The sequence below is a fragment of the Solea solea genome, chromosome 15 (assembly GCF_958295425.1).
Source record: "Solea solea chromosome 15, fSolSol10.1, whole genome shotgun sequence".
Classification (NCBI taxonomy): Eukaryota; Metazoa; Chordata; class Actinopteri; order Pleuronectiformes; family Soleidae; genus Solea; species Solea solea.
Genome location: NC_081148.1, coordinates 3,512,036 through 3,532,580, shown reverse-complemented (window position 1 = coordinate 3,532,580; position 20,545 = coordinate 3,512,036). Strand labels below are relative to the sequence as shown.

Sequence of the window (20,545 nt, the reverse complement as noted above, 5' to 3'; positions counted from 1 at the left end):
ATTTATGTACTTTAGGAGTCTTATGTGTGTGTGTGTGTGTGTGTGTGTGTGTGTGTGTGTGTGCGTGAGAGAGAGAGAGTCAGGGGGAGGTAAAGCATTGTGTGTAGAGAGTGAAGCAAGTCAGTACTTGTAGAAGAGGTGGAAAACTATTAGAGTAATTTAGGGATGTTCTGATCCGCATCAGAGCCCGATATCAGCCAAAAAACGAGTATCGGATTCTGTCGTACTGCCTCTAAAATCTCCGATATAAGCGCTCCGATAGAAGCAGTCCATGTGCTACTGCTATTTCACAGGTTAAACATGTTTCTTTAACCTCTGAAATCAGAGGCTAAAACTAGCTCATCCTGAGGCGAGCTGCTAAAACAACATTATTAAATAAACCAGCCACCTGTCGACTTTCAACAGCCTCCGTTTGTTAATTATACCCCAAAAACCAGCCATGCCAAGAGCTTTCTATGTTTTAAATGTGTCCTGAAGCTCCACACACGCTGTTACCTGTGAAACACGGGTGTTCTGAAAACAACCCCATTAGCACTTGGTACTTTCCTCCTGATGAAATTAACCACAGACTGTTTTTTTAATGTGGAGTTGCACCTATTCATTCCGTAGATCATTTACTGGCCAAATACTTTGGTCCATATAGTGTATCAACAATAACAACAGAGTTCAGCCTTCACTTCTGGGACAGATGGAGCGATTTACCCCAATTTACCCCTCACAATAGTGGTAGTTTTTACTGAGATTTCTTATCAAGTGTGAATTGGCCATTAATATTACAGATGTCCTGTGGTAAAATGACATAACTCCTCCTCTCCATGTAAGACTGATCCCGTCTGAATAGGGCTTAAGTCACCTCTCATAGACAGAATAAGCAAAAAGCTGTAAACAGCAGGTGCACAAGTGTTATTGTCTCTCTTAGATCACTTGTTTTACATTGTGCTGAGAAATTATTATGGAATTATTCATCAATAACAACAAAAATTTAAAAAAAAACTGCTTACTGTACCTTCAAAGCACCATTGTAATAACTTGTAAGTATGACACTCACAGGGACTGCAGTTTTATGTTTGTATGGCCCTTAAGTTTTGATAATACAGTTAACCAACTTTTGTTTCCTTCGAAGAAAAACAAGAAGGAAGTACGGAAGTCATTTTAGGGGTTTTTGTTATCAGAATCAGAAATACAGATAATGATCATTGTCGGGAAGTCTGGGTGTTACAGAATAGAATAGAATAGAATATAAAGCCTTCATTATCTCAGTGTGACCACTGATTGTGCTTCTAAATTTGACAAACAAATCAGCTCTGTCCTAAAAATAAGTTTTTAAAAAGCTCCGGCCTCGCTGCACTAGCAATCAGTGCTTTTTAGGATGCAATCTTATTGTTTGTTTTTAATTCCTTAAATGGGCTGGCACCTCAGTATCTGGCTGAACTGCTGAGCATGTACATCCCTAGAGGTGACCAAGCCTTTGCAGTGGCAGTCCCTCGGCTTTGGAATAACCTGCCCTGGCACATCAGATGTGCCCCGACGGTTTGGAGTTGGAAATCTTTAAAAAATGACCTTTTCTCCAATGCATTCAATTCAAGTTCCTTGTGTGTTGTATTGTGTGCATAGCAAGTGGTGCAATATATCATGGTGTTTATTACATTGTTTTATGTATTTGCTGTTTCATTGATGTGATTCTGTCATTGTCATTGTTTAAGACAACCAAACAAAAGATTCCCTGGTACATGTGCATATATTCAGAGAAGATATAAAGCAATGTGTTACATCTACAACATCAATCTGTAGATGAAATCTTCTGTCCTTGTTTTCAGGCTTAGTGAGGAGGTGGGAGGTCTCTTCCTGCAGGCTTCACCTTGTGCTGGAATCGGTACAGGACTCGCTGGGGCGAGAGATTCCGGCTACGACTCCCTCCATCGTCGGCTCAGTGTTCTGGACAGACTGGTGCATACGCACACTGTGTGGTTACTGCTATCTCTCAGCCACCAGGAGGCCACATCCATACTGCAGAACCAGCCCACTGGGGTAAGAACTGGAGAGCAGCATTCACTGTGGCTTCATGTGCAGTGTTTCCTCTATATGCACGTAGCAGTAGCGGGCTGCTACGTCATTACTGTGCACAAATGTACTGTTATGTACTGAAGCCTAAAGAGCCCCTCTGCTGCTGGCAGACACATAGAAACCTCAGTTTGACTAATTTGAAAATGTTTCCAGGAGTTTCCAGGACTGTGAATGATTTAGGAAGCTGTACATTTGGTCGTCACTCATGTGTCTCATTTACAGTTTGTATGTGTGAATATTTGTGAACCTATTTTAAACCAAAGGCTGGACATGTGTGGCTTTCCAATGTCAAATACAAGACTTGTTGACTATTCTAAATTCCATGTTCCATTTTTGCCACACAGCCTGTGATAGGGCTAGCTCATAAAGTAAGAGCCTCATTACAGTTTTCATTAGTCACTATAGGGACCGACCTTTGTTAAACTACTAAAATTACATCATGGAAGTTGAGTAAAATATTGTGGAAAAGTTGTGGAAAGGTTTTTAAAATGGATTTGTAAAAATGTGCGGGAACCCTGATCGTTGATCCAAGTTAATACTTTTCCAACACTGTCTGAAGTTCAACCTTCAACAAGAATTAAGAACGTCTTCAGTGTATTTTCCTCTTCTGGCTTTCAGACGTTTGTGGTGAGGAAGTCTGCCAGTCTACAAAGGAAAGTCATATCTCTCCGAATGGACAAAGACTCTGCAGTTCCAGTCAAAAACTTCCCCGTCAAAGAGAGCCAGTACAGTAAGTATTCTAAGACGTGTCACGTTTTTGTTTTTTTCTTCATTTGCAATGGATGAAGTCTACCATCAGGTTTTCTCCTGCAGTGGTGTCATGTCATGCAGGTGCCAGTTAAAGGGAATGAAGTGACTAAGTATTCTGGGGAAGTACCCGCCTGCAGTAAATGTCTTGTCTGTACTCACAGATTGCTTTGGTCATTGGCCACCAAGGAAATACAAGGAATTAGGCTTACCTAATGAATTGCTGTACTCGCGTAGTCGACATATCTGGAGAGCCGAAATCTGTTTTATCTATTTTAAAGGTGACATCGAATGCTTGTATCACACATATGTGTTAGTTATGGAGGTCTACTTACATATATTAACTTGTTTTCATGGTCACATATATGTTAGTTATGGAGGTCTACTTACATATATTAACTTGTTTTCATGGTCACATATATGTTAGTTATGGAGGTCTACTTACATATATTAACTTGTTTTCATGGTCACATATATGTTAGTCATGGAGGTCTACTTACATATATTAACTTGTTTTCATGGTCACATATATGTTAGTTATGGAGGTCTACTTACATATATTAACTTGTTTTCATGGTCACATATATGTTAGTTATGGAGGTCTACTTACATATATTAACTTGTTTTCATGGTCACATATATGTTAGTTATGGAGGTCTACTTACATATATTAACTTGTTTTCATGGTCACATATATATGTTAGTTATGGAGGTCTACTAACATATATTAACTTGTTTTCATGGTCACATATATGTGAGTTATGGAGGTCTACTTACATATATTAACTTGTTTTCATGGTCACATATATGTTAGTTATGGAGGTCTACTTACATATATTAACTTGTTTTCATGGTCACATATATGTTAGTTATGGAGGTCTACTTACATATATTAACTTGTTTTCACGGTCACATATATGTTAGTTATGGAGGTCTACTTACATATATTAACTTGTTTTCATGGTCACATATATGTTAGTTATGGAGGTCTACTTACATATATTAACTTGTTTTCACGGTCACATATATGTTAGTTATGGAGGTCTACTTACATATATTAACTTGTTTTCATGGTCACATATATGTTAGTTATGGAGGTCTACTTACATATATTAACTTGTTTTCATGGTCACATATATGTTAGTCATGGAGGTCTACTTACATATATTAACTTGTTTTCATGGTCACATATATGTTAGTTATGGAGGTCTACTTACATATATTAACTTGTTTTCATGGTCACATATATGTGAGTTATGGAGGTCTACTTACATATATTAACTTGTTTTCATGGTCACATATATGTTAGTTATGGAGGTCTACTTACATATATTAACTTGTTTTCATGGTCACATATATGTTAGTTATGGAGGTCTACTTACATATATTAACTTGTTTTCATGGTCACATATATATGTTAGTTATGGAGGTCTACTAACATATATTAACTTGTTTTCATGGTCACATATATGTGAGTTATGGAGGTCTACTTACATATATTAACTTGTTTTCATGGTCACATATATGTTAGTTATGGAGGTCTACTTACATATATTAACTTGTTTTCATGGTCACATATATGTTAGTTATGGAGGTCTACTTACATATATTAACTTGTTTTCACGGTCACATATATGTTAGTTATGGAGGTCTACTTACATATATTAACTTGTTTTCATGGTCACATATATGTTAGTTATGGAGGTCTACTTACATATATTAACTTGTTTTCACGGTCACATATATGTTAGTTATGGAGGTCTACTTACATATATTAACTTGTTTTCATGGTCACATATATGTTAGTTATGGAGGTCTACTTACATATATTAACTTGTTTTCATGGTCACATATATGTTAGTTATGGAGGTCTACTTACATATATTAACTTGTTTTCATGGTCACATATATGTTAGTCATGGAGGTCTACTTACATATATTAACTTGTTTTCATGGTCACATATATGTTAGTTATGGAGGTCTACTTACATATATTAACTTGTTTTCATGGTCACATATATGTGAGTTATGGAGGTCTACTTACATATATTAACTTGTTTTCATGGTCACATATATGTTAGTCATGGAGGTCTACTTACATATATTAACTTGTTTTCATGGTCACATATATGTTAGTTATGGAGGTCTACTTACATATATTAACTTGTTTTCATGGTCACATATATGTGAGTTATGGAGGTCTACTTACATATATTAACTTGTTTTCATGGTCACATATATGTTAGTTATGGAGGTCTACTTACATATATTAACTTGTTTTCATGGTCACATATATGTTAGTTATGGAGGTCTACTTACATATATTAACTTGTTTTCATGGTCACATCGATATGTTAGTTATGGAGGTCTACTAACATATATTAACTTGTTTTCATGGTCACATATATGTGAGTTATGGAGGTCTACTTACATATATTAACTTGTTTTCATGGTCACATATATGTTAGTTATGGAGGTCTACTTACATATATTAACTTGTTTTCATGGTCACATATATGTTAGTTATGGAGGTCTACTTACATATATTAACTTGTTTTCACGGTCACATATATGTTAGTTATGGAGGTCTACTTACATATATTAACTTGTTTTCATGGTCACATATATGTTAGTTATGGAGGTCTACTTACATATATTAACTTGTTTTCACGGTCACATATATGTTAGTTATGGAGGTCTACTTACATATATTAACTTGTTTTCATGGTCACATATATGTTAGTTATGGAGGTCTACTTACATATATTAACTTGTTTTCATGGTCACATATATGTTAGTCATGGAGGTCTACTTACATATATTAACTTGTTTTCATGGTCACATATATGTTAGTTATGGAGGTCTACTTACATATATTAACTTGTTTTCATGGTCACATATATGTGAGTTATGGAGGTCTACTTACATATATTAACTTGTTTTCATGGTCACATATATATGTTAGTTATGGAGGTCTACTTACATATATTAACTTGTTTTCATGGTCACATATATGTTAGTTATGGAGGTCTACTTACATATATTAACTTGTTTTCATGGTCACATATATGTTAGTTATGGAGGTCTACTTACATATATTAACTTGTTTTCATGGTCACATATATGTTAGTTATGGAGGTCTACTTACATATATTAACTTGTTTTCATGGTCACATATATGTTAGTTATGGAGGTCTACTTACATATATTAACTTGTTTTCATGATTAAAAACCTCCTAATCGCTGCAAACTAGCTGATCAAAATATCTCCTCACCGACGCTCTCGTCAGCCGCGCTGTTTCAGACCAAAATCGCACCCCCACAACGTGGACTGTGTTGTGATTGGCCAGCCAACGAGAGCTTTCCCACTGTCCTGTGATTGGCCAGGTACCTGGAAGTGACGTAATTGGTAGGCCAGCTCTCAGATACACAGCTCCCCCTCTGGCACGGTGGATGCTCTGCATCTCAGCAGCTACAACGAGAGTAGTTCTTCTTCTTCTGCGGTTGAATGTACGCAACCGGATGTGCCCGGACTAGTGCCCGCACCAGGAGGCGCTACAGTGGTGAGAGGAGTGGTGAGGTATACTGATGACATCATCAGCATAGGGAAGTGCCGATCCGCTTCGCAGAGCCCAGGAAAACAATACAACACTATTTTCTCAGCAGTGGCTGAACTGTTTTTTCTGAAACTTTAGGGTTTCATAAACGAGGTAATGACGCAGATACACACACAAACGCAGCGTTAATTGGAGCTTCCGGTCTATGTCGCCTTTAAGTCTTACATACTTTAAAAGTTCTTTGAGGGCTTTGTTTTTACATAGGGAAATTGTTTGGTTGCACTGTTCTTCTTACCGTGGGGAACTGGAACCCTCAACTCAGACAGGAAGAAAGCACTCTGCTAGTATGTTTTATGCTTGTTTTCTCGTTTTCAGAGGAATTCACCAGTAATTTCATTGTCTTGTACAATGACAATAATGTTCTATCTGTGAACCACATACACTTGCTAAAAAAGGCGAGCAACACCATTGTGGTCCATCTTTCTGAAAATAATATAAAAAATGATTGGCCAGAAGATGACACAGAAATTTGCATCGCTGCCAAAAGAAAGAAATTCAGCCAAAAAAAAAACTATTTAAATTTTAGAAAATCGAGTTTGACCATATATTAATAAATATTGTTGTGGGTTCATATTTTTGTACGTACGACTCCAGAGGAATCAGTGCCTCCCCAGTCATGACCCTCACTGCACGTCACTGCACCTGAGTAAAGGTGCATGCAGATCAAACACATTTGAACATGTGTTTTAACAGTTTGTTTATCTTTAAATCTGCTGTTCTTTTGTCCGATTGATTAACAGATAGTTAAAAAAAGTGGGATTTCCCTGCTGCTTTTACCAAACCTATCCAAAAGAGAAAAAGACACAGCGTGTGCTTTCTTCTCCTATTGTACCCATGTTCTCACATTCATCTGCGTCAGCACCAGATGGGAATTTCCAAAAGCTCACGTAGTAAAGGTATGTGCTTTGTCTGAGGCTCAGCGCTGCTTCTCTCTCTGGGTGTGAAGAGTCTGTGATAGCTGCTCTTCAGCTGTCTGTCAGCCTTAAGCAGAAGGTGGTTGATAAAAGTGCTCACAGCAGTCATTTGTCCTTAACAGAGACACTAACTCAAGTGCAGATCTCCTTACAATGGGAAAGCCCTCAGGTTATATGAACACTTAATAGAAAGCAAGCATTAAATATGATGTTCTCTTCCATTTTTACTGTTTATCTCCTGAACCCTCTGATCATATGCCTGTACAGTATATTCAGACATCAGGCTGTAGTTCTTCCAGAGCCAGAAACTGCTCCGTTTGCTGATTATCCCACAAACAAAATTAATCTATTTCATCACTGCAAAGTGTGTGTCCCTACAAATTACACCAACCTCGAAATTTCCCACACAACTACATAAGTGATACGTGATTATATTATAAATAGGACTCATGCTGTGGTGTGATGCATAGTGTAGCAGCTTAAGTCCAACAAAAACAGAGACAGTTGGTGTGAGTGTGACGGTAAGAACTTGAAAGTGGTAAGAATGCCTTTAAAGCTGATTTCTTTGGAAAAGATTTGACCCCAAACGCTGCTGCCTCCTAGACAGGCTGTAAGAGAGGAGTTATAATATCTCAGCAGGGAAAATAAAGAGGCACAAAGTGACACTCAGCCTTCACTGGATGTCCCAGGTAATAAATGAATGATGAACAAACCAGTGGGGAAATGAGTCAGAAGTCAGCAGAGGTCTGCACATGTCGAGTCAGTAATATCATGCAGGAGTTAGAGATTGACTTGGTTACAGAGGTTTACGCCTCTCTGAACCACACTGGTGAGTTACTGATTGTGTCTCTGCTCTCTCCTCCTGCAGCTTTCTCTCTGGAGGGATCAGGCTTGAGCTTTGCGGACCTTTTTCGTCTGGTGGCTTTTTGCTGCATCAGCAGGTGAGTTCGTCATCACAGTCACTGCAAACCAAGCATATTATCCCTGATTTTGACCAGTATGTGACACAACCCTGACCTCATACAAACTGGAAACACAGCAGAGACACAGCAGAGGTGTACCTATTGTGCAGAGATGTTCCGATGCCAATTCTTTCATGTGGACTTTTGTGAATAGATGTCAATTTGATGTGTGCATTTAAAAAAAACAAAACTTTTTTACTAACACATTTATTAGACCACTTGTCATAAAAATGAGAAAACAAATAGTTTAGAACCCTTTCAAAAACCTGTTTAAAAAACAAGAAACCTTTTTTTTTTAATTTATTTGACAAATAATAAAGTGAATTGACCGTTTTATACCCACATTTGAGCCAGCTCACTGTGCTTCTCTAAGAAGTCAGAAGTTAATCAAGCGTAACATTCAAAATGTTCTGTTCAGAAAGTAAATAACTATAATTTGACATCTTCATCGAGAAATAATTTTTATAACAATGATAATTATGTAGAAGCATTAAAAATATAATTTCAGTTGAAGAGCTTCTACATACTGGAGCCCAAGAACACATCAGCATGTAGGAAACACATCATCAAAAGCAAAGAAGGAAGTGCCAAGGATGGAAAATATTACATTTTTAGCAGAGATGCATTTTTAGGTTGCTTGATAGATTCTCCATTGCATGTAGTGCCACTAGTTCTCTTTTTTTTTTTTACTTCAGTAAGCTATTTAAATGTGTACTCTAGAATAGGTGATATAGAAAGTGGTTAGCTTTGAAGTTATTTGTTTTCATTTCACAGTTACTCTTTTACCACTGAAGTAGTTCATGGGCCAGTTACTGTCCTGGTGTCAGATCTCACACCCGTTCATTTTATGACTGCCAAAGAACCAGTTCCACGCTGGCACGGACTGCTGTTTTAAAAGTAAGGAGAGTTTATGTTCAGGGCTGCATCAATTAGTAATAACAAGACTAATAAGACTATTCAATAAGGTTTGACCAGTGATTTCAGTTACTGGACATTTTATAAGTAAAGGTAAGTATGTGTAAAGTTCTGTTATCCTTTGCCTTATCAGTCATCTCTCAGTCTTTGGACAAGCTATGTATATGTATGGTTAAGTGTAGTAACACAGTATAAAACTACTAAATTAGTAGTGTTTAGTCTGCCACTCTTTATGTTGTGTTCATAATTCACAGTTACAATGACATCAGCACTCACCTCTCGGTGGTTGAAAAGACTGGTTTCAAAAGATTCCTCAGTTGAACCAGCTCTGAACTATGGCTGACAGATATTACTATCATAATAATTTAAGTTATAATTTTCTGTTTACTATTTACTTGTTATAGATTTAAAACAAAATGGAGCATAACCACCAAAATATAAACTCATAATGCAGTAATGTGGACTTCAAGATATTAATTGTTTCCAACTTGTGTGTTCCTATATTAATTAATAATTACAATGATTACACTGCAGCAGTTTGCAAATTGTATAGATTCAAATTGCAATTTTGATTTTGAGCAGATTCATTTCTCAAGCCCAATCTGAACCAGCACTATAGCAGGTTCACTTTGGTGGAAAAGGCCTAAGTGTGGTCAGTTGGCAAGTAAGTTCTCTGTCTAGAGTCTCTGTATTTAACAGTAGTTATGGTTACATTACCCGTTAAGCCCTCTTCTCCACCAGTAAACCCTCATTTATTCTTTTCTTCCTTTCAACCTTTTTCTTAGGGATGTGTTGCCCTTCACTCTGAAGCTTCCTGAGGCTATTGCTTCAGCCAGGATGTCGGCAGATCTTGAGGAAATTGCTAAACTTGGATCAGGTTTGTTATTATGTATTTTCTTTTGGGAGGTAGGCATGGGGGATGTCTCAAAACTCAAAAGTAAAGTTTCCAAATGTTGCAGTTTACATCACATCCTGGTATGTCAAAACTGAGGGATTTTTTCCCCCTCTGGCAAGACACTCGTAAAGTCCATGTCCGCCCTGCTTAAAACATTAGTCGACATACCAGTCGTTAATGGCTCACCAGATGAGAGTCCTTAGCCTCCACACACAGAGATATTTCACGCTTTTGAACCGTGCTTCACTCGAATAGGGCTGTAATCAATCATTATTTTCATAATCGATTAAACTGGTCATTTTCTTTCTCAGTTAATCAATAATGTTGAAAAATGTCTTATGTGCACAACTAAAATTATAATTATTTTTATGATTGTTGTATGGAACAAAGGGACCAGAAAATAGTCACGTTTATAAGAAGCTGAAAAGATGGAAGTACTTATAACACTCGTAACATTAATCGAATAGTTGACGGCTAATTCACACAGATTAACGTTCTGTCAATGGTTTCGTTTTGGCCATTAAATCTAATCTTCTTCAAGGCATTAAACTGATACTGCTCTCAACCAATAAAGCTATATTGGCCGTATGTAGAGACAGAGAAATGTGATGCGTTTGTGTAAATAAGATAAATAACATAGTTTGCTTAATACAAGGACAAAGTATAGACCTGTTCTATAGGAAAGTGACATTAAATTACTTCTGTTGTGATCTAATGCTATATAGAAAATAACATTAACTTGACCTTCGGGGGGCTGAGAACACTGATTTTGCATAATTTTGTTCTGCATGCACTGATTGTGTAAATCCTTTAATTCTGCCTTATGCATACTTCCTATTGTATCGAATACTCTGTTTTAATCTTCTTAACCAAGCGGAGGTAAAACCTCTATGTTTGCCCACTACGAGACCTTTGTGTGCGTCTGTGACTCAGCTCCAAACTATCTGGACTTATTGTGCCAAAGTTCAAGCCTCACAGTGACACATAATGACCCGATGACATCCTCCCATTAATGTGATCTGGGCCGATCTACACACATACATGCAGTACTCACTCATTCATTTGTAAACTGGGCCTGTTTTTTTGTAAGGCCACATAATGGGGTTTTGTTGTCTGTGAAGGTGACTGAGGAGCGGGAAGTGGATGAGCTCAAGGGGTATGTGTGTGTGTGTGTGTGTGTGTGTGTGTGTGTGTGTGTGTGTGAGAGAGAGAGAGATTGACATAGAAAAGTCTTAATAGTATCTTAGCATGTAGCTCTGCATCTGTAATGACATTTTCTGGTGCTTATTGCAGATTTTGTTTACCTTCCTACCTTTATAGACTGCTCACTTTCCCATCAGTTAGATTACAGAGCGTTCATAGATGATGTGAAGGAAGGAATGTTATTTTTCCCCATGACTTTCATAGCTGTCCTCGCCATGTTGTCACAATGCAGCCCCTGAGCTAATTATTGGTGAACATGACATTTATAACTCTTTCAACTGCTTTTATTACACTCTCAACTCGAACACATACGTGACCGCCATCTTCACTCCAGTTTCACAGAAACATATCAGAGGGTAAACCCTTCAAACATAGAGAGTAAAGGAGGGGAAACGCATGTTAACAAGTTTACAGAAGCACTCCAATTCAAATTCAAATTCAATTGATAAGTTTAGTTTTATGATATTAAATTGAGATGGTAGTTATCGATGCCTTTAATGCAAATTAAATTTTATTCACCCTCATTTTTAAAACTTACATAGAAATTGGTGCAGATTCAGGTACAGAAATCATCACATGATTCGTCAAACATGCTTATCTCCCCCAAACCAAGCTTACAGGACTGCATGATGTATTGCTTGAGCATCATCATCGCATCAATAGTCACATCCCAGGACGTGTGATGTTTTCTCTTTATTAAGAACATGTCAACTTTTGTTTTGCTTCAGAAAAGTGTCTCTGAACAGGCTCTCCCCCTCTCTCTCTCTCTCTCTCTCTCTCTCTCTCTCTCTCTCTCTCTCTCCCTCCCTGTGCCTCTCCCTCTCTCTCTCTCTCTCTCTCTCTCTCTCTCCCTCCCTCTGCCTCTCCCTCTCTCTCTCACTCTCTCTCTCTCTCTGAGCAGTCAGCTCACAGTCAGCCCCTCCCCCCCGTGCACATGCTGTCCCTCACACAGCTGAAGAAGAGCGATAAACAAAAGGGAGAGACTGTGGCCACATCCTGACGGAAACGGCACAAAACATAAACAATCTTTGTCTTTGCCGTTTTCAAAAACTTCCCTGTAAACACGGCAACACGACTCAAAACGCTGTAGTACACATGACAGGACTGTAACGTTACACCGGACACAGAGAAGAGGATGTTTTTACACGTTATAGCTATAATCACAGAAACAGAATTAACCGAGCCAGCGGAAAGAAAGAGAAATAATGTACATTTTTACATTTCGTGTCATGTCCGTGTGAATATTTAGCGACTTAACAGATAAAAAAAGATAAATAAAAAAATCAACGAGCAACAAATCTACAGACTTTCTGTCATAAACATAAATACGTTCTTAGAAGGAAAGTGATGTTGAATTCAAACTGCTCCCTAAACAGGATGTTACAGTCCCTCTTACTCTATTGCCACCGACAAACAAATGAAAGTAAATAAAAAAGCATTTGTAAACAACTTTGCTTAGTAAAGCTTAGCTCTGTGTTTTTTCAGATGCATTTTGTTAGCAGTTGTGACTTCAGTTTGTGTAAAGCTGGATCGGTAAAGCCCTGGGTCCGGCTTGCGTTTACACTGAGAACACTACCTTTACTCGGTAAGCGGGGTGTGTGCTGTGCCCGATGGCCATGTCAGCAAGAGACGTATAGCATGACGTTGTACCGGTGCGACAACGATATTGAACAGGACACTGCAGCTAACAACAGCTTTTTTGTCGCCCAGTCAGCTGGCATGTGGGTCAAGCTCCACCCATACTGTACCGTGCCATTACTCTGGTAGAAAATGGAATGGTTGTGACCAATTATTTTGGTATAATTCACTATGGAAACACACCAAAAATATGTACCAGTACACCTGTAAAGGTAAAAAAAACAAAAAAAAACCGGAATGTGAGAACAAATTAAAAAAGTCATTAAAAAAATCATTTTGAGGAACGAGATGAGTTTAAATGTTTTCTGTCTTTATGTTTTTAAGTTGGGCTTAAATAACTGCTATGTTAAAAGCTCCATGTTTTGTTTTCATATCCAGTTAATAAGGATCGATTGATCAGATTTAATATGAACCTGTTGACTGAAGGAAAAACTGAGGGAGATCTATCTAAGGGGGAACTGTGTGTCATGCCTGGTGCTTCAGTCGCTTCTAAAGCTCTTGTGCTGGACAATAAAGCCATGCCACGAGGAGGGAGCAGGTGATCAAGTTTTATTCTCTAATGTTTTATTTTCAAAGAAGCTCATGAAATCATAAGGAATGGCTGGCTCAGTGGAGCCGTGACTCTGATGGTACATGATTAGTAAAAGTTGTAAACAGAGCCCGGAAGTTCTCGCTTGGGTAACTTAATTAACATCATGCTGAGAGATTTGGGAATTTTTAATCAACAAAGTGTGCCTTTGATCTTTATGAAAAGCAGTACAGTGTAAGAACAGTATACAGTAGCAAGTTCAAGTCAGAAGGAGAAGAATGGAGGAAACACAAAGTTAACAAGAGTAGAAGGAATTTGAACTAGGAAAAACTTTGTGTTTAAGAGCGGTAACAACTGAGAAAAGGATCAGGCAGTTTCAGCTGAGGAGGAGGAGGAGGAGGAGGAGGAGGAGGAGGAGGAGGAGCAAAAGAGGTGGTGGCACTGCGTTAACAGCCCGCCCACACACACATGAACAGGAGTGAGTCATGACACACAGAGTGCACAGTGAGCTAGAGAAGCCAGTCAAGTTCCAGCGTGTGCAGTCACGGCACAGAGGAGCAGATCAACACTTTGTCTGTGTGTCAGTGAACTTAACAATCACAGTAAGTACTGGTGTCCTCTCTTTGCTGCTCTGGAGCTGATCTGTGTCTGGCACTACTATTGTTTCCACATGTGTTTGTGGCTCTTGTTGCTCCGTCTGGTAAAAGCTTCAGGCTCAAAATGGTCAACAAATGGTTGTGTTAAAGTTGTTTAGTTCTCTGGTTACTGGTGACACGGTCAGACACACTCAGCCTCTGAGTTAGTAATACCTTTGCACTCAGCACTTTTTGGAAGTCTTTTGAAGTGGGTATTATTGCAGGATTTGTGTGTCTTTGGCAGTGGAACTGAACACACTGACCATCTCTGCGTTCCTGTTGTCCTCTCAGTAAAAGGACATTTATAATATAATCCTCCGCAGTGATACAACTTCAAATCCATCTATTATTAACATATATTAGTATGTCATACTGATCAGGATGGGGCGCTACTGAAAGAGCAGGCTTGTATGAACCATAGAGACAATTGAGACCTTTATTAGAGCTTGCTCCTCATTAGTGATACAGTAGGCATGTTGTCATTTTTTTTAAAGCTTGTAAAACAATATTTACGATTGAGGTAGGGTGATAAATATGTTAGGCAGATGTTTGCATTTTTAAAATGATCACTATTATTATTTATTTATGATTACAAATAACACATTTCTGTTCACAGCTAGTCAACAATCAGCTGACCTGATTTCTAACTTAAACGTAAAAATGTAAAACACTGTGATGTAAAAAAAAAACTAGATTTAAAAGTGGGAGGTCTTTGGTGTGGGAGAGTGCGGTGTGTGTGTTTACAAACTTCAGTGTTCAGTTGGAAAGGCTGTGTAAAAGCAAGATAAATTGGCAAACTTATTCTTTAGATCAACTTCAAATGGTGTGGATCAGGGTTTCTAAACCCTGGTCCCACAGACACACATAGACCCACAGCCCTGCATGTTTTAGGTGTTCCTGATTCAAATATCCAGCTCATCAACAAGCAGTGGAAAAGCTTGATAATGAACCGTTTATTTGAATCGGGTGTGTTGGAGTAAGGAAACTTCTAAAACATGCAGGGAAGTGGCTCCCCAGGACCAGGATTGAGAAATTCTTGTTGTTTTTTTCTTAGGAAGCTAAAATCTGCTTTACTTTGTTTCCCTATACTGGCGGTCATCTTGACAGTGAGAGCCGGCTGGTCCAGTGCAGTCACTCCTGATGATTGTGCGCCATTACCTCCTGCAAACACACATTTACTTGCTCTTTAGATTTGGTTCTCATGTGTTGAATGTCATTACAATATAGATACAATATTTCTTTCACTGTCTCCTACAGGCTTCTGGGGCACTCAGTTGTGCGATAAGAAGAAGGGCTTGGTCTCGTCATCAGGGACAGCTGCTCCCAACAGACCACCCACCCCTGCTCAGAAACCAGTCTCCTTGGCAACGGCAGTAGGGTGTCCATGGCTTCAAACTCGCACTCCATCTGAGCTTGAGTGTTGCCAGTCCAACGGAGCCCTGTGCTTCATAAACCCCCTCTTTACAAAGGTCCACCAACCAGTCGGTGATCTAAGCACCACTCCCACAGCCAAGCAGGGCCTGAGGGAGACGCCCATTGACAACAACGTAGAAACCAACGACAAGGTAGCTGTGCACCTCTGTAGCAGCTGTCCTCAATCCTGCAGCTCGGAACATAGTGATACAAACCTGTTGGGTGTCAGAAACACAGAGTTGTCAAAAGACACAAGTCCAAACAACGATCCTCAGAAGGTGCATGTGTCTCAGTCACCACCACCTCGGCCACCCCCACCCCGCTTTAAGACACGACGCTCAGCACCTCCTGTCCCACAGCACAACATGCCGGAGAAGATTTCCTGGATCAACATTGCTAAGGAGAAGGCTGAGGAGAGGGAGAGGGAGAGGGGCAGCAGCCTCCTTTCTCGTCTGGGCTCTTCACTAAGCATCAGCCCCTCATCCTCCCCTCCCAAGAGACTCAACATCAGCTCCCCAATCTCCATCTCCCGGCCCTCGCTGCCAATCTCTCTGCCATCTCTCTCCTCTTCTCCACGTCGAGCCAAGGTCTCGCCATCGTCCAGTCAGGAGGATGCCCAGTGCCACCTTGCACTGGAGGAGCAAACTATTGAGAAGGCCCTCATTAGAGCCAAACTATCGCAACGTAATAATGCTAGTAGAACTTCTGCTCAGTACTCCAGCAGTCCTCCACAAGGCTCAATGATGGCAATAAACAAGCAAGCAGAGATGCAACAAGGAGAAGAGGAAACGGGCGAGGAGTGCAGCGGCAACAACCAGAGACTGAGCGACATGAGCCTCTCCACAGATTCCTCAGACTCCCTGGATTTCTCTCAAAACTCTGCTTTCTTCCTTCCTCCTCTGCACGACCCAAACCTCCCCACTGAGGCTGATTTCAACACCCACCTCCCCCTCTCTCTCCCTCCGTCCCACCACCTGCCCTACGGCAGCATGGAGGAAGATGACGATGACGACGACGACGATGACGACGATGAGGATCCGGACTATGGTGTCGGCCTTGAGAGTGACCAGGACCAAGATCATGACCTGACTATGGTACCACCGGGACGTCGGATCAGTCGTAGCCCGAGTGCCAGTGCCTTGGTTCTCCAGAAGGCCCTGCGAGGGAAACTGCGTAAGATGAGCGGCGTTTTCAATTCACTGCTGACACCTGAGAAGAGGGCGATCCGCAGGGTCGTGGAGTTATCCAGGGATAAAGGCACGTACTTCGGCTGCCTGGTTCAGGACTACCTGAGCTACATGGGTGAGGGTGCTGGCACTCAGGCCTGGCAGGGTTACGCCTCTGGACTTGAGCTGCTGCAAACTCTGCGGCAGTTTATTACTCAGATGAAGAGCTACCTGAGACAAAGCTCCGAGATGGAGCCGCCACTTGAGAGCCTTATTCCTGAAAATCAGATCGGTGAGTACCAGAAAACTCTTTTATTCTCGTTCTAACGTCTATATCTTCACCCTTGTCATGTCAGTTGTTTATCTAAGGATTTGCTTATGCACTTCAAATACCACTTTAACTCTGGTAATTGCATGTCTGGTAAACCCCCCGTAGACAACATGCCTATCCACCCTTCAAGAATCATGAACTTGTCCTCAACTCGACAGGAAGGTGTGGTGGGAGTCATTTCTGCTTGTACTTGAAAACAACCAACTGATTATTTTCCTGAAGTGTGAATGGGTGACGTGATCTATATAGGAACCTCAATTTTGCAGAAACGCAGTGCAAAAAAAAAAAGAAGCAGGATAACTGCAGAAACAGAGGTTTCACTTCAACATTTCTGCTGTTTCAACTTTGACTAACTTGTCCTCACGTGTTTGCAACTGGCTGTGTGCACGTATACGTTAATGTGTATGTATGCAATCCTGGTGGAGCCATGGCTATCAGGCTGATTGGAGTCAATTATAGGGCTTTTCATTTGGACACAATGTAACCAGCCAGTGAGGATAAGTAGCCAGCTTGAAGGTCCAGGTTTATTCCACCCTATTTAGTTTCAAATCAGCTCAGCTCAGCTCAATCTGCACCCGGATGTGTGTGTGTGTGTGTGCGTGTGTGTTGTATTTGTCTTTAGGACTTTTTCTGGCATGAGCACTGACCTTGTCAGAACCAGTAGTCATCATGGAGGCTAAAACCTGTTCCTGATGAGGCAAAACTTCATTTCTGAGGAACTGGTTCAATTTATGGCTAAGTTTTGAATTGTGGTTAGTTTAATGTTAGGCATGAACTGGTTATGGTTAAGGTTAGGGTTAATGTTTTGTTTAGGCCCATATCAAACCATAAGAACTCAAATGCAGGACAGTTTTACTTCATGCACTGTTCCCTGAGTTATTTGTCAGTTATTTGGACAAAATTGTATGGGACAGGTGAACACTCGGTCAAATCAGTCTAACCTGTTGAAATACACTGTTAATGATTTATTATCCATTAGTAATATTTGCATTTTACGTATGTGGTCCTTTATAATTTCCCTCTTTTATTGTATCCTTACATAAAAGCAAGTACATGAAAGGAGGAAACTAGACACAGTGAAAAACACACACCTGCCGGAAGAGAGCTGTGAATCATTTAGGCCAAGATTCAGTGGCAGCGTTCGACCTTGGACAGCGACATGTAAACAGAGAGCACAAAGACGTTTTTTATCTCGGGAGGAAGAGGAGGAAGAGGGCTGTTCTACAAACCTGTTCCTACTGGCCCAGTTCAGAGCCGTAATTAAACAGAGCGAAAAGCTCATCACAGTGTGAGAACTGACCTTTGTTTTTTATTTATTTAAAACAATTATAGTTCAGAATTTTTGAAATGTGGTGGTATGAGGTACTGAGTGACACACAGTCAGAGGGAAAAACACATTTTAGTTACTTTATAAAAGCATTAATGCTGATTTAAGAACGCGTCCGCCTCTTTATCCTGCATTTTACAACTAACAGGAAACTGAAGTTTGGGTCACTTACAGTCGGTCTGGTTCTGTTGCTGGTCTTGGCTCTGATGCTGTGCACACGATGAGAGGTGATGTTATTGACAGTGTCATGCTAACAGTGCAGATTGCATATTTTATTGTTGTTTTTTTCCCTGGTATTTCCATGAAGGTGAGGTTGTGGCCCTCTCTAAAGATCCATGATGGTTTCTTTCTTGGTTTGTTTTCTTTTGAGATGATTTTTGAGTGTAGTAACAGTGTGTTTGAGTTCTGCTGTGTGCCAATGTGTGCCTCAGTGAACTCCAGACTGGCTTTTATATCTTTCTAACTTTACTTTAGTGTCACAGTTTCAAGCTGTTCAAGTTGTTGATGGGAATGATAAACCCACTAAGTATAAGTATTTTGTGCGCATTCATTAATATTATGTGACCACTAACTAATATTTTGTGTCCACAAATTAGTATTTTGTGTGTCACAAATATTATTTGATGGCAAATTAGTTATTTTCCCCCATGTTATGTCTAGGGCACCGTAGTTTTCTGCTAAGTCGGTGGAGTAAAGTGCTCATTACTGCAGTTACTACCACAGTTACTTCTTCAGATAAGCCCTTAGTATGTGTGATGCAGCAGTGAAGCAGTTTTTTTTCATATGCCAGTGTCTATGTCTTGCAATAATGAAAAATTCATATCATAAATACTGGTTTTTGGTATGAACCTGTAAAGTGCAGTAATGCACAGGTTGAAAAAGTATATATTTTTTTTAAATCTTGAATAGAATGTACCTAATTAGCTCAAGCGGGCCGGCGAGTAAACGTCATTGATTTACTCCGTGGACTTTGGTGTGGAAAAGTCTGTGATGTACAAAGAAACTTAAGTTTCCAGACTGATTTAACAGAGAGGTAACGAGGCAAACACATTCTGAAGACTGTAATTACTTAAGCAGACGTAGATTTCTGGTAAGCCTTTTGTGAAGTTGCTCAGATCTGATTTGTGTCCCTGCTGAATGAGAGCCTGCGTGTCATATGTGGGTTTTTGTCACAGGTTGGTAGACGTATGTGCGTTGTGTGTATACTACTTTTTTAACCTGGTTTTGGTTATATTCTTGTGGCGTGAGGCTGTGACTATGAACATCTCTTTTATATTTGTGGCTGGATGCCTTTGTTGCCTTGTAAATCAAATACATCACTGACATTACACACTGGGCACTGCTACGAGTTTAGTTCTAGAAGTGTTGCACAATATTTTGTTGTGGTACTTTCACAGAGTGTCTTCTCCTCAGCTCAGAGTCTGGCCAGCCCAGATGGTTTTAAAGGGGCTGCCTGCCAAGTCATGCAATCTCTGTCTTACTCCACTTCTTTCATACCAGCTGTCCAATCAGGGTGTGGGGATTTGAGGCAAGCCCCCTTATTTGTTTTTTTCCCTCTCTGCTCTCCTTGTTTGAAAATATTTGTGGTATTTAATGTAACAATGGACAAATGATTGAGAGTTATTATATTTGGACACACAGCGTGGTCACCAAACTGAAATGTTGGCCGTATGCAGCTGTTGAGTGTATGTTGAGCTGATGTCAGTGAGCATGGACGTGCACATGATTTTAGAGGGGCCAGGGCTCAAAGTCAGAAAAGGGCTATATGTTTGTTTGTTTTTTCAGGCCTTAATAACACAATATGTAGATTAATTAATGTAAAAATAATAAACAAAGTGCTTATAAAAGGCAAACTACTTTGTTGTGTATCCTGTGTAGCTGTGAGTGTTGTGTAATTGCCATTTCTTTTTTTGTCAACATGAGTTTGTTTACATTATAATACTGAGCCTTGGTAGACATGCAATTCAGCTGCAATTCTAAAAAGCAATAAAACACTGGTTTATTATTAGGCTATTTATTGTTGAATATAAAGATTTTAACATTGAACAGTGAAACATTGAACATTAAAAAAATACCAAAATAAATAATGGAAAAAACTTAAATGTGAAAATCATTGTCCCTGCTTCTACTGTGACTGTTGAAGTAGAAACAGCAATGTTTACAACAGCAAAGTCACAATAAACTATAAC

At 39.6% G+C, this 20,545-nt stretch overlaps 1 protein-coding gene across 1 annotated transcript in view; it reads left to right on the top strand.

The window, feature by feature from the left end:
• The window catches only part of rin2a (Ras and Rab interactor 2a), a 39,120-nt gene that overhangs the window by 10,516 nt on the left and 8,059 nt on the right, over nt 1–20,545 (top strand). The window contains exons 4-8 of the mRNA XM_058651822.1: nt 1,818–2,028; nt 2,683–2,794; nt 8,211–8,283; nt 10,005–10,096; nt 15,377–16,990. Of these exons, the coding sequence (XP_058507805.1) occupies nt 1,818–2,028; nt 2,683–2,794; nt 8,211–8,283; nt 10,005–10,096; nt 15,377–16,990 (2,102 nt within the window). The remainder of the gene's footprint in view (nt 1–1,817; nt 2,029–2,682; nt 2,795–8,210; nt 8,284–10,004; nt 10,097–15,376; nt 16,991–20,545) is intronic.